This window comes from Myotis daubentonii, chromosome 7, assembly GCF_963259705.1.
Source record: "Myotis daubentonii chromosome 7, mMyoDau2.1, whole genome shotgun sequence".
Classification (NCBI taxonomy): Eukaryota; Metazoa; Chordata; class Mammalia; order Chiroptera; family Vespertilionidae; genus Myotis; species Myotis daubentonii.
Genome location: NC_081846.1, coordinates 76,782,228 through 76,793,263, shown reverse-complemented (window position 1 = coordinate 76,793,263; position 11,036 = coordinate 76,782,228). Strand labels below are relative to the sequence as shown.

At 47.2% G+C, this 11,036-nt stretch overlaps 1 protein-coding gene across 1 annotated transcript; it reads right to left on the bottom strand.

Moving 5' to 3' along the window:
• Positions 1 to 4,667: 4,667 nt before the first annotated feature.
• Positions 4,668 to 8,523, bottom strand: CXCR4 (C-X-C motif chemokine receptor 4). Its single transcript, XM_059704569.1, has 2 exons — positions 8,398 to 8,523; positions 4,668 to 6,247 (listed from the first exon to the last, which is right to left on the bottom strand). Exons 1-2 carry the CDS (start codon positions 8,440 to 8,442, stop codon positions 5,201 to 5,203), a joined length of 1,092 nt encoding a protein of 363 aa, XP_059560552.1. The 5' UTR covers positions 8,443 to 8,523; the 3' UTR covers positions 4,668 to 5,200.
• Positions 8,524 to 11,036: the final 2,513 nt, after the last annotated feature.

Sequence of the window (11,036 nt, the reverse complement as noted above, 5' to 3'; positions counted from 1 at the left end):
TACATCTTCCACTATACTGGGAACAATTTTCACACCTGCTGGACCTAGGGTGTTCAATAAATGATTCAATAAAAGAATGTCTGAAAGAATGAAGGAAGAAAGTCAACTCACACACAAACATTCATCAGAACGCTCAGAGCACGGGGTGCTCTCAGGAGTGGGAATGTATGAGTGTCTATTAATTTGCATATTTGACACTTATTGAGCTCCTACTATGTGCCAGACACTGAAACACATTTTATTTTAATGGCTAATAGTGAAGATGTTTTTGAAATGTCAGTGTCTGCTTTGTCACTTTAAAAAGCACAGTTAGGCGACGATCCAGTATTGAGTCTTCAAGAGCATGGAAGATCTTTTCTTTTCTTTTCTTTTCTTTTTTTTTTACCTCCTGGTTATTATTCTGGCTAACATCATAGGAAGTAATAAAGTTACTAGTTCTTAAGAAGGCAAACTCTGGCGTCAGACTGCCTGGGTTGGAATTCAGGCTTTACCACTCATTAAATATGTAACATTGGATACATTTTGTCTCCATTTTCCCATCTGTAAAATAGACAAATAATAATGCCCACTGTATAGGGCTGCTGTGAAGATTAAATAATTAAAGTACGTTGGCATGTAGGAAGCCCTCACTGTGAATGGTAACTATTTTTGTTATCATATAGGACCCTACCCAGGAAAGAGCAAATTTTGAATGGACTACAGAGGTGGGCAAAAGTAGGTTTACAGTTGTGAGTCCATGAAACACAGTTTATTCTTGTATTATTATTTATTTCGTATTTATTGTATTACTTTTTATCATTACTGTATCATTAGCCTACTTTTGCCCACTCCTGTATATTGAGAACTTGAGGACATACCTTAGAACTTGGTGGTTCTATTTTAATGCCATTTACAGTATGTCTAATGGGAAGAACATAACCTCTTTATTTGTAATTTAACTTCTTTGACTGTGTCCTCGCCTGAAAGTGGAGATAGCAATATTGGCTGATGGGGCTCTTGGGAGGATTATATGTATGAATACGCCTGGAATTTAGTGGGCTCTCAAAAAAATTACTTTTCTTCTAAGTCAAATATGAGGAAGTAATTCCCTTTAATTAAGTGTGTTGATGAGTTGGGTTCTAGTTAATTGAACTGTAATATGTAAATTAATTTAATCGTGGACCTGCTCTGCCAGATAAACACCCCGCACCTGGTATGGTTTGGTTGAGCACCTTTATTTGTTTGATTTTGAAAGTCTTTCCCTTTATGTAGCTTCTTAACATTGTGGATCTCTTAACTTAGGCTGTAAGCGGTTTGCATTTCAGTTGAAAGAAGGATTTTCAAAAGATTTTCGAAAATCTTAATTGTTGAACTTAATAGGATTGATTTAAATGAATCCAAGTCAGTTGCAGACAATGGAACAATGGGCTGGTACCTCCTCACTCCTTGTTTATTTTTTAAATAAAAGGAAAAAACGGGAAGTGTTCCAAATTGAGTCACAGGCTGTGGTGAGGATTAAATGAGTAAACATGGTGGGCTGTAGGGAGCCAGATTTTGGGTGGGGACTAGAGGATCCTCAGCAGTCACCCTCAGCCATTAATGTCTCTTTGTGGGATATCTTCTTAGCATGGCCTGAGAGAAGAAAACACACAGACATACATGTTCCTTATGACAAAGTAATGTTGAAATAAGGGTGGAAGAGAACTGTGTGAGTTGAGTAAGATCCGAGTAAGAATGCACTGAAACGAGGTTGAGTAAAGGAGGCTAAAGGGAGACTGTGGAAATTTGTCCAATAATAAGTTCATGGGATTATACTTGTTGGATGTATCATATTCTCTTATTTTGATAATTATTGTCACTCTATAGCCCTCACCTTGAAAAAGTGACCTCAATCATGAACACTGCTGACACTTTGGGCTGGATAATTGTGGGGGTCTGGCCTGCATATTCTGTAGGATTTTTAGCAGCCTTCCTGGCACCTACTCCACTCCTGATACCACCCCTGGGCCCCAATGATAACCCAGAATGTTTCCAGACTTTCCCAAATGTTCCCTGGGGAGCGAAGTCAACCCCTCAGGTTGAAAAGCACTGTTTTGAAAGGATCTCTTCAAACTACTTTATGGGCCCTGGAGGCTTCAGCATCCCCCTTAAACTCTGCTCATGGGAAGGTCATCCCTCTGGCTAACTTCTGCATCCCTCCAGGACTGACTGGCATCCAGATGAAAACCTCCTCAAAGCACGCTAGGCGAATCCCTACGATGACAGGCTGCAATGTCACATTCCTAAGGCTTGGCGAACGCTTATTTTTTTAGGTGATGTGAATTTTGTCTCCAGTGGTCCTTGCCCCTTCTAAGTGAGTAGTACATAGGAATAATGACAACTCAATTCTGTTTGTGGGTCCTTTATTTACTATCTGACAATAAACTAGGAGAAAGTCATGCTTAGTTGAGTTACTAAAATAAAGCCTGGAGGTTATCTTCTTAAAAGAGCATCCAAGAATTATTATTTTAATACAGGCATAACCACAAAAGGAGGCTGAGTATGCCACAGTTGGGGGAGGTGAATTGACAAGTGGACATTTAGGAAAACAAAGGATTTTTGCAAGATAAAAACATTTACTTTCCTCTCCAGTTACGGGGTTAATGTTATTAACTTGAATGTCACATTTATGCCATTATTGGCAGCATGCATGTAATTTAAATATTTTAGCTTCCATTATACAACTGGATCTACATTACTGACCTTCAAGGGTCCCATTCAGAAGGGATGAGGAATGGGAACAATCAGCCACTTCATGCAAGGGCTGGCCAGCAGACTGGGTTTCCCAGCACCGCAGGACAACCAGGACACAGGGACCGCTTTGGAGCTGCTTGGAACATGGCAGGGTCTGGGCAGAGAATGATTGGGGGTGGGGGGGATGGGTGGGGGGGGGGGGTTGTTTTCAGGGCAGGGAGAGAACCAAGGCTTTTTCTCTTTTTGAAAAAGAGATATCCCACCTTTGTTCCAAGGGAGAATGAAATATCCATTAAGACTGGTCACACTGGGAATTTTGTTTCAGCTTGGTTCCTTTTGTTGTAACTCCAGGGCAGAGCAGAGGAATCCGGGGTGATGAGGTTTCGAGCCAAGATGTGAAAGAAAAAAATTCTTTCCAAGGATTTCTTCTATTGTCTCCTCAAGAATAAATATTTATAGAGCAAGTTCAAGTGAAGGCTTTTACAATGGTCATGGCTTTAAGACTAAGCCTTTGAAAGAGTACATGAAAAACTATGCTTAAATGAAGGGTGATCCAATTAGGCTTCCCAGGGAAAACCAAGAAACCTCAAGATAATTTCCTATCTAAAATCTAATTATGTTCTCAAGTGGAATAGGAATACCACTCTGAACTATCCCAGATCCATAGACTGCAGCAAAGATGTACAGCCAAATTGGATTCTATTTTAAGTAATTAAGTTATTCCCCTTCACAGGATCTATAATTTACCTTCAACAAATGTGATTTGCCTCTGAAAGATAAAACATTGCATTTTTTTCCCTCCAAAATGGATTTTCTGTACCAGCAACAATGACAAAAAGTAGAGCAAATATTGCCTTAATTATATCTTGGTTATTATCTTTGAGTGCATGCCTGGAGTGCCCTGTTTGTATTCTAAATGAGATAGGTAAAGGTACTATAGTTTAGAAATTCTCTTTAAATGGGGACTGGAGCTGAAATTTACTCAAGAGCCTGGGGCTTGCACAATGATAGTGTAAATAGCTAAGGGTGATGTTACATAAGACTCCAAAGTCTTATGCAAAATATGAGCAATGGAGAGCTTGCTTCAGTCAACCTTTCTCTTGAGCTCTGAAAGCATCAGTTTAACTTTTATCTGCTTGGTTGAACCCTTCAGGTGCTAGGTGTTGCAATAGATTGTGTTGATATTTGCATAGAAGATATTGTAAGAGGAGTATTTTGGGCATGGTTAATTTTATGAAGAAAACATTCACTTTTGGCTTTATTTTCAATAACAGTTCAGTTGACTTATGACCAGGTGTTCTGGGTGATAATAGTGGGTGTAATGGTTAAGGACAAGGGCTAGAATGATAAATGGAGTTAGCTCTTGGTGTGTCCCCTTAAAAAGTGCAAGTTATGGAAAGTCTTTGAACCTTGGGTTCCCTTGTTGGTGAGCAGGGAGTGATGCTATCTACATTGAGAGGACTGGATGAGAAGAGTATACAATAAGCATACAATGCCTGGCCTGGCACAGACCTGGACTACACAAGGAGTAATAGTAGGAACATCTAATGTGTATTGCATAGCTTTTCTCCTTTCTGCACACTTCTCCTTCAGAAAGATTTTTTCATAGGAATAGGTATTGACTGGACATTTCTAAATTTCTATGTTAACAGTGGTTTTGAGGCTTCAGATTTTGAAGTTATCTTACCTGCTTGAAATATTGGCTGTGCTACTTACCAAATGCCTTTGACTGAGTCACTTCGGCTTTCTGTGCTTTGGTTTCCTGCTCTATAATAGACAAGTAGTAATATAATAGAACCAGAACCTATTGTAAGAGTTGTGACTAGGATTAAGTAAAATATTATAAGTAATATACCTAGGAGAGAACCTGGCATGCCATCAATGTATCTATTATTGTTATTTTTGACTTCTGCCAACTGAAGGAATGTCAACGGAAATCAAAACGTAACACTAAGTAAGTTTTTCATGTACTTTTATTAACAACTTAATACAAGACTGTACATAGTATGTGCTGAAATCAACCCACTCCTGAAAAATGAAAAACCAGCATTTCTACTTCAGGATTTGGCTCCAAGGGCCATCTTCTACAGCAAAAAATCACATAGTGTAACCAAACAAGTTCAGAACAGGCAAAGAAAGTGTTCCACCGGAATGGAGAGATTATTTATACACAAACAGCTGAGGGTCATTTCTAGCTTAAGTGACTCACTGCACATTCTGGAATGTTCAGTTCCCTTTTCTACAGTTCTACAGTCAGACATACAGCAAACTAAGATCTTGGCCACAGGTCCTGCCTAGACACTCATCAACATGAAACACAAAAATATTTATATAAATAAGTCAATTAAACCTCACAAAAACTAAACACAAGAAAAAAATCCAACAGGTAATAAAAACTGTACAGTACTGGTCAGTCTTTTATAGCTGGAAAAAATCTGTAACTTTAAAAAAAAAGTTCTTCCATGTATAAACGTCTTTTATATCAGTGTTAGCTGGAGTGAAAACTTGAAGACTCCGACTCAGTTGAAACAGAAGAATGTCCACCCCGCTTTCCCTTGGAGAGGATCTTGAGGCTGGACCCTCTGCTCACAGAGGTGAGTGCATGCTGGGCAGAGGACTTAAATTTGGCTCCAAGGAAGGCATAGAGGATGGGATTCAGGCAACAGTGGAAAAAGGCGAGGGCCTCGGTGATGGAAATCCACTTGTGCACAGTGTTCTCAAACTCACATCCTTGCTTGATGATTTCCAGGAGGATGAAGGAGTCGATGCTGAGCCCAATGTAGTAGGGCAGCCAGCAGGCAAAGAAAGTCAGGATGAGGATAACTGTGGTCTTGAGGGCCTTGCGCTTCTGGTAGCCCTTGGAGTGGGACAGCTTGGAGATGATAATGCAATAGCAGGACAGGATGACGATACCCGGCAGGACAAGGCCGACCATGATGTGCTGGAACTGGAACACCACCATCCACACGTCGTTGGGGTAGAAGCGGTCACATATATACCTGTCTTCCCCAACCCTGACGTTGGCAAAGATGAAATCGGGAATAGCCAACAGGAGAGCAGGTATCCAGACACCAACATAGACCACCTTTTCAGCTAACAGCTTCCGTGGCCTCTGACTGTTGGTGGCGTGGACGATGGCCAGGTAGCGGTCCAGGCTGATGAAGGCCAGGATGAGAACACTGCTGTACAGGTTGACTGTGTAGATGACATGGACAGCCTTGCACAGGAACTTCCCAAAGTACCAGTTTGCCACCGCATCAACTGCCCAGAAGGGCAGGGTGAGGACAAAGAGGAGGTCTGCCACGGACAGGTGTAGCCTGTACTTGTCTGTCATGCTTCTCAGTTTCTTCTGGTAGCCCATGACCAGGATAACCAAGCCATTGCCCACTATGCCAGTCAAGAAGATGATGGAGTAGATCGTGGGCAGGAAGATCCGGTTGAAATGGGCATTTTCCTCTCGGAAGCAGGGTTCCTTCATGGAGTCATAGTCACCTGAACCCATGTCCTCCTCCGTGTAGTTATCCGATGGGTATATCTGCAAAAGAGGCAAGGGAATAGGCATTCAATGTCAAGTTCAGCAGATATTCCTCAACTTCAAAACAAAAATGTTTCTGCTGTTTTAAGACAGCAATTTTTAAGACCCAACTCAGCCCAGACTTCTTCAGTAAATTCTGCTCCTACTGAAGTGCTTGGGAATATGAAGCACAAGAAAATTATTCCAGAATCCTAGAACCCTCCTCCCAAAGTCACTGCATTATATTCCTCTTTAGAAGAGCCAATTACAAAATTCTTGGTTTTGAACAAAAGGGCGCGGAGATTCAGAAGGTTTCAAAAGTCGCGTCTTTGCTAACTTCTGCTCCGCCCACTAGAGGTTAGAAAAAAACCTTCAGAGAAAAACAAAACAAAACAAAACAGAGGCCACTCCAGCGAGGGTGGGTTCTGAGGAGCTGGGGTTAACTTTCTGCGTGAAGATTCGCCAGGAGGAAGGAGTGCGTGTGCGTGGGCGTGGGCGTGTGTGAGAGAGAGAGACCCCAAAGACTGTAGACTTTTTTATTCTAAAACACAAAACTGCTTTCCCCACGTTTATCGCTTGTCTAAACACAAACCATCGTGTACTTCAAGCAACATGTGTTAGAGAGGTAGAATGAAGCTTTAAAGCAAAGGCTGGGGGTGTCAGAAGTGAGTAAACCCTCTCGCGCCCCCCCCCCCCCCAGCTTAAGCTCCTCTGGGGGCCTGCCTTTGAGAATCCACATTTATCTCTTGGCGCGTGGGAGGTAGGGAGGCAGCATTATCCCGGGAGGGGAAGGTCACGGGGACTGCACCCGTGGTCCTCGCCCCAAGTTTCATTTCCTCACCCTCCCGGGTCGCTTTCCACCCGGGTCGCTTTCCACCCCACCACTGAGCCAGTTAATGGGGTCGGGGGTCTGCAGCTGGACGCCTCCAGGCGGAGAGCGCGCTGGGGGCCGGGTGGTCCAGCTCCGAGGCCCCGGTGTTCTCTCCCCGCCCTCCCTACCACCCCCACCCCACCCCCAGCTTCCCGCCTGCGGGCAGCGGCTCTGGGGTCCCGCCCCGCCCCGCGCCAGGCTCTATCCGACTGGGTGCAGGGGGAGAGATTGGGCGTCTCCGCGGCTAGCGCCTTTGAATTGCGCGCCGCTGGAGGGGTGGGGGGCGGGGGGGGGGGGAGAAAAGCCTCCCCAGTAAGGTTTTTCAAAAGCCTTCAGGAAACCACCGACGGTTAAACAACGCAACTGGGCTCAGCGAGAGCCAAACCGTCTTCCCACTTGCACCTGCCCGTCTGCGCCGCGGCGGCGGGCAGTCCAGGAGCCCTCCCAGACCTCGCCCCACCCTCCCGCCTCCCTCGCGCCCACCTCGGGACGGGGTGCTGCTGCGCGGGGGCTGCTTGTAAGGACTCCTTCCACCTCTGCACTATCCCAAACTCCCGAACCCCCGGGCTCACTCACTCGCGGCGCTTCGGACCCCCCCCCCCCCGCCCCCCGCCCAGGTCTCTCCCTCAATCCCAAGGCTCGCGCACGGCTCCCGGCCACCTCCCAGCTGCGGCCAACACTCAGACCCCCGCGGCGAGCGGCCCCGCGGGTCCGCCCGCCTTCCCCTCCCTCGGCTCACTACGCCGGGCGCAGGCACAGCTCCGCGGGCCCCGCAGTTCAGAGAACACGCGCCCAACGTCAAGAGTGGTTCCCAGTGCCTTTGCCCGAAGTTAACCGGGGCGCAGTCATCCTCAGGGAACTCAGTTCTGGGGCGCTGCCTTCCACCTCTAAATTCAAATCTCACGTAATTCGCACCAAAGAAAAACCCCGCTCCGCCGAGGAAGAGACCCTCTGAAGAGACTCCCTAGGCAGTGCGGGGCACACCTTCTCTGCACTTGTGCACAGACGTCTTGTTTGCAAACAGCGTGCAAGTCCGCTGCGCGCCGCACGGCTCAAGGGGGAGACACGTGCAGCCACCAAAACAGTGGTTCCTATCTTTTCTCCTTTGCTTACGGAGAAAAAGACTCCAATCCTATCCCTAACCCCCACGTAGCCATGCGCCCCAAACTCCTTCCCACGCCCCTTCTCCCGGACACCAGCCCTCCAATGTCCTGGACGCGTCTGCCCGCTCCGAGAGGGGCCGCGCTCTACGTTCATATGTTTGAATAGTTCAGAAAAAACAGGCTGAAACTGGACTTACATGGAACCCGTCCATGGTAACCGCTTGCTCTACAGGAGCGCCCATAGCACCCAAGTTCTTGAGACCACTTTGCTATCTGCCGCCGCAGCCAACGGACTGAAGTTTCTGGCCAAAGCTGGACTTTTATAAACACACGCTCGCGGGCGGCGCATGCGCTTCAAGGGTGGGCGGGGCGGGGCCGAGAGGAGGAAGGCGGGGTAGGGGTGGGGGAAGAGGGGTAGCTAAGCCCAGGATGGGGCGAGGGAGGGACGAGGAGTATGAATTCGGGCGGCCCCGTGGGGGTAAGCGTTGGAAGCCCCTGACCTGCTGCTGTTTGCTCGCTGCCACCTTGTGAGTCTCCAGTTGGAGAGGGCATCCCATCCCGGAGGCATCCCCCAACTTGGGAAGGCGGGATGGGCCTGCAGAGAGGTGGGAAGCGCGGGCGATCGACTTGTCCCTGTGTGGCTCATATATTTTTGTTCACGTGGATGAAATTCCAGACCAGGAATGCTACAAACGGAGACACTGAGGCCCGGAGAGAAGTGACTCGCCACAGTTACCCACCAGTAGGCGGCAATGCTGGTAGTAGGTCCAGCATCTGACTCCATTCCCTCCTCTTACAGCAGATGCAGTCCATTCGGAAAATAAAATAAGCACAGATTATCTTTTCAGAGCACAACTGTATATAACTAGACATCTACACTCGCAGCAACAGTACCGGGTCGGGTGCAGACAATCGGGAAACACTTTCAGAAGAAAGGATGATTTGGCATAATTTTGGAGGGAGACTGTGACATGCATATACTTTTAATAAGAGAAATAATACTTTTTGTAACAGGACGCAAGGCCCCCATGCGGAGGAAACAAGAAGCAGGTTCTCGGAGATGCAATGCCCGAGCTGGACGAGGATTCCTGGCTGGGCTGGAACCCAGATCTCCGGACTCCGCATCCAGCTTCTCCCACGGCTCTACCCAGAGGACCAGCGTTTAAAATTAGGTTGAGGAGCTGGGCAGGGTGGAATGGGGGTCGGGGCTGGACGTGTGGAGGAGTCCCAGATGGGTTGGGGTTTGCAGTGGGCGCCTAGACAGTGCTTTCCAGCCTCGCACACCTCCCGCGGGCGGCGCGGAGTCTGGGTGGGGCGTGTTGAGGGGAGGCGAGGGGCGGGGGGGAGGGGGGCGCGGGAGTGAGGGCGGGGCCGAGAAACAGCGCGGCTGCGGGAGCTGAGACCGCAGGAGTGAGAGCGGCGACCCGCCGAGGTGTGAGCGGCAGCGGGCAGCAGCCCTGCTCTGCGATGCGGACCCCTCACCCAGGACGGCCCTAAGGAGAGGACGGGACCCTAAACGCCACCCCCGTTTTCTTCCAAATAAACCTTCTCAGCGTGAAGGTGTTCCAGAGACGGGGAACCTTTCCTCTACAGACCGCAATTTTCCTCTTTTCTCTGGGTCCCGCATGGAATGTTTGTGGGTGCAGGCCCTCCTCTACTGAAAGCTGATTTTGGGGTCAGTAGGTGGGACTCGCAGAAACAGCCAATTTAAGGCACAATAATGACATAAAAATAAATTATAATGTTACATTGTGCAGATTTTTTTTTAAAGTACGTTAAAAAGCGCTTTTACTTGTATTAAGGCGTTAATAAAACGTCAGGATTTTCACAAACCAGGCAGGATAGGCATCCTATCCGTTGAAGGACCAGAATTTCAGACAGGGTCCATGACTTGCTTTTCATGAAGCCTGGCAGTTGGTGGCAAATTCAAAGTTTTGACCCAGAATTTTGGCTGCACTGTACCTCCAACGCTTCTCTTCATTGTGGCTGAGCTTTGAAATCCCCGCCCCTCACGCCCTCTCCGGGCCACACCCAGACTCTGCGCCCGCGGGAGGTGGTGCGAGGCTGGAAAGCACTGTCCCAGCCGCGCCCACTGCAAACCCCTACTGGTCTGAACGCCCCGCCCCGACCCCCACTCCTCCCTGCCCAGCTAGCTCTTCAACTTAATCTCAAGGCTTGTCCCGCACAATAAGTATTTGATTGTTTGTAGGCAAAAGAAAGCTCCTTCCTTTACCAAAGGACTCCTTTAGATCCTTTTATGTTTTCACTTAAAATGTTTTTGAATTGATTTTTTTTAAAGAGGAAGGGAGACGGAGAAAAAGAGAAACAAGGGTGTGAGAGCAGAACATCCATTCGCTGCCATCTGCATGCTTCTGCATGGACCCTGACTAGGAATCCACAGGCAGCCTTTGGGGGCAGGGGAGGGTGCCCAATCAACTGAGCGAGCCACACCGGCCAGGGCCGTTTAGATCCTTTTTAAAGGAAGCAGATAATTGAGAGAACAAGGAAATGCTATTTGATGACTATCAAATTAGGTAAAAAAGTTTTCAGAGATTTGATAAGATCAACTGTCTCTTCCTGTGGCTGGTGGGAATGTAGGTCTGGAATTCTCCCCGAGGAGCATTTTGTATTCAGCAGGAACCTTAGAACAATATTTCCACCTATAGGAACTTATCCTAAGGAAATTGAATTTATGCCACAAAGGTATTCATGGAAGCATTGCTTACAATAGTGAAATTTCTGAACAGCCCTAAATGTTCCCTGTCGGTGGAGTAGCTGAGAAGATTTTGGTACGTCTATGTGGAATTCCACGTGGCTATTGAAAGGATGTTTGAGA

Bases quoted from the DNA above. Each gene is read 5' to 3' on its own strand.
- CXCR4 (XM_059704569.1), bottom strand. From the start codon at position 8,442: ATGGGCGCTCCTGTAGAGCAAGCGGTTACCATGGACGGGTTCCAT. The intron at 6,248-8,397 runs GTAAGTCCAGTT...CCTCTTTTGCAG, and splicing joins TTACCATGGACGGGTTCCAT to ATATACCCATCGGATAACTA.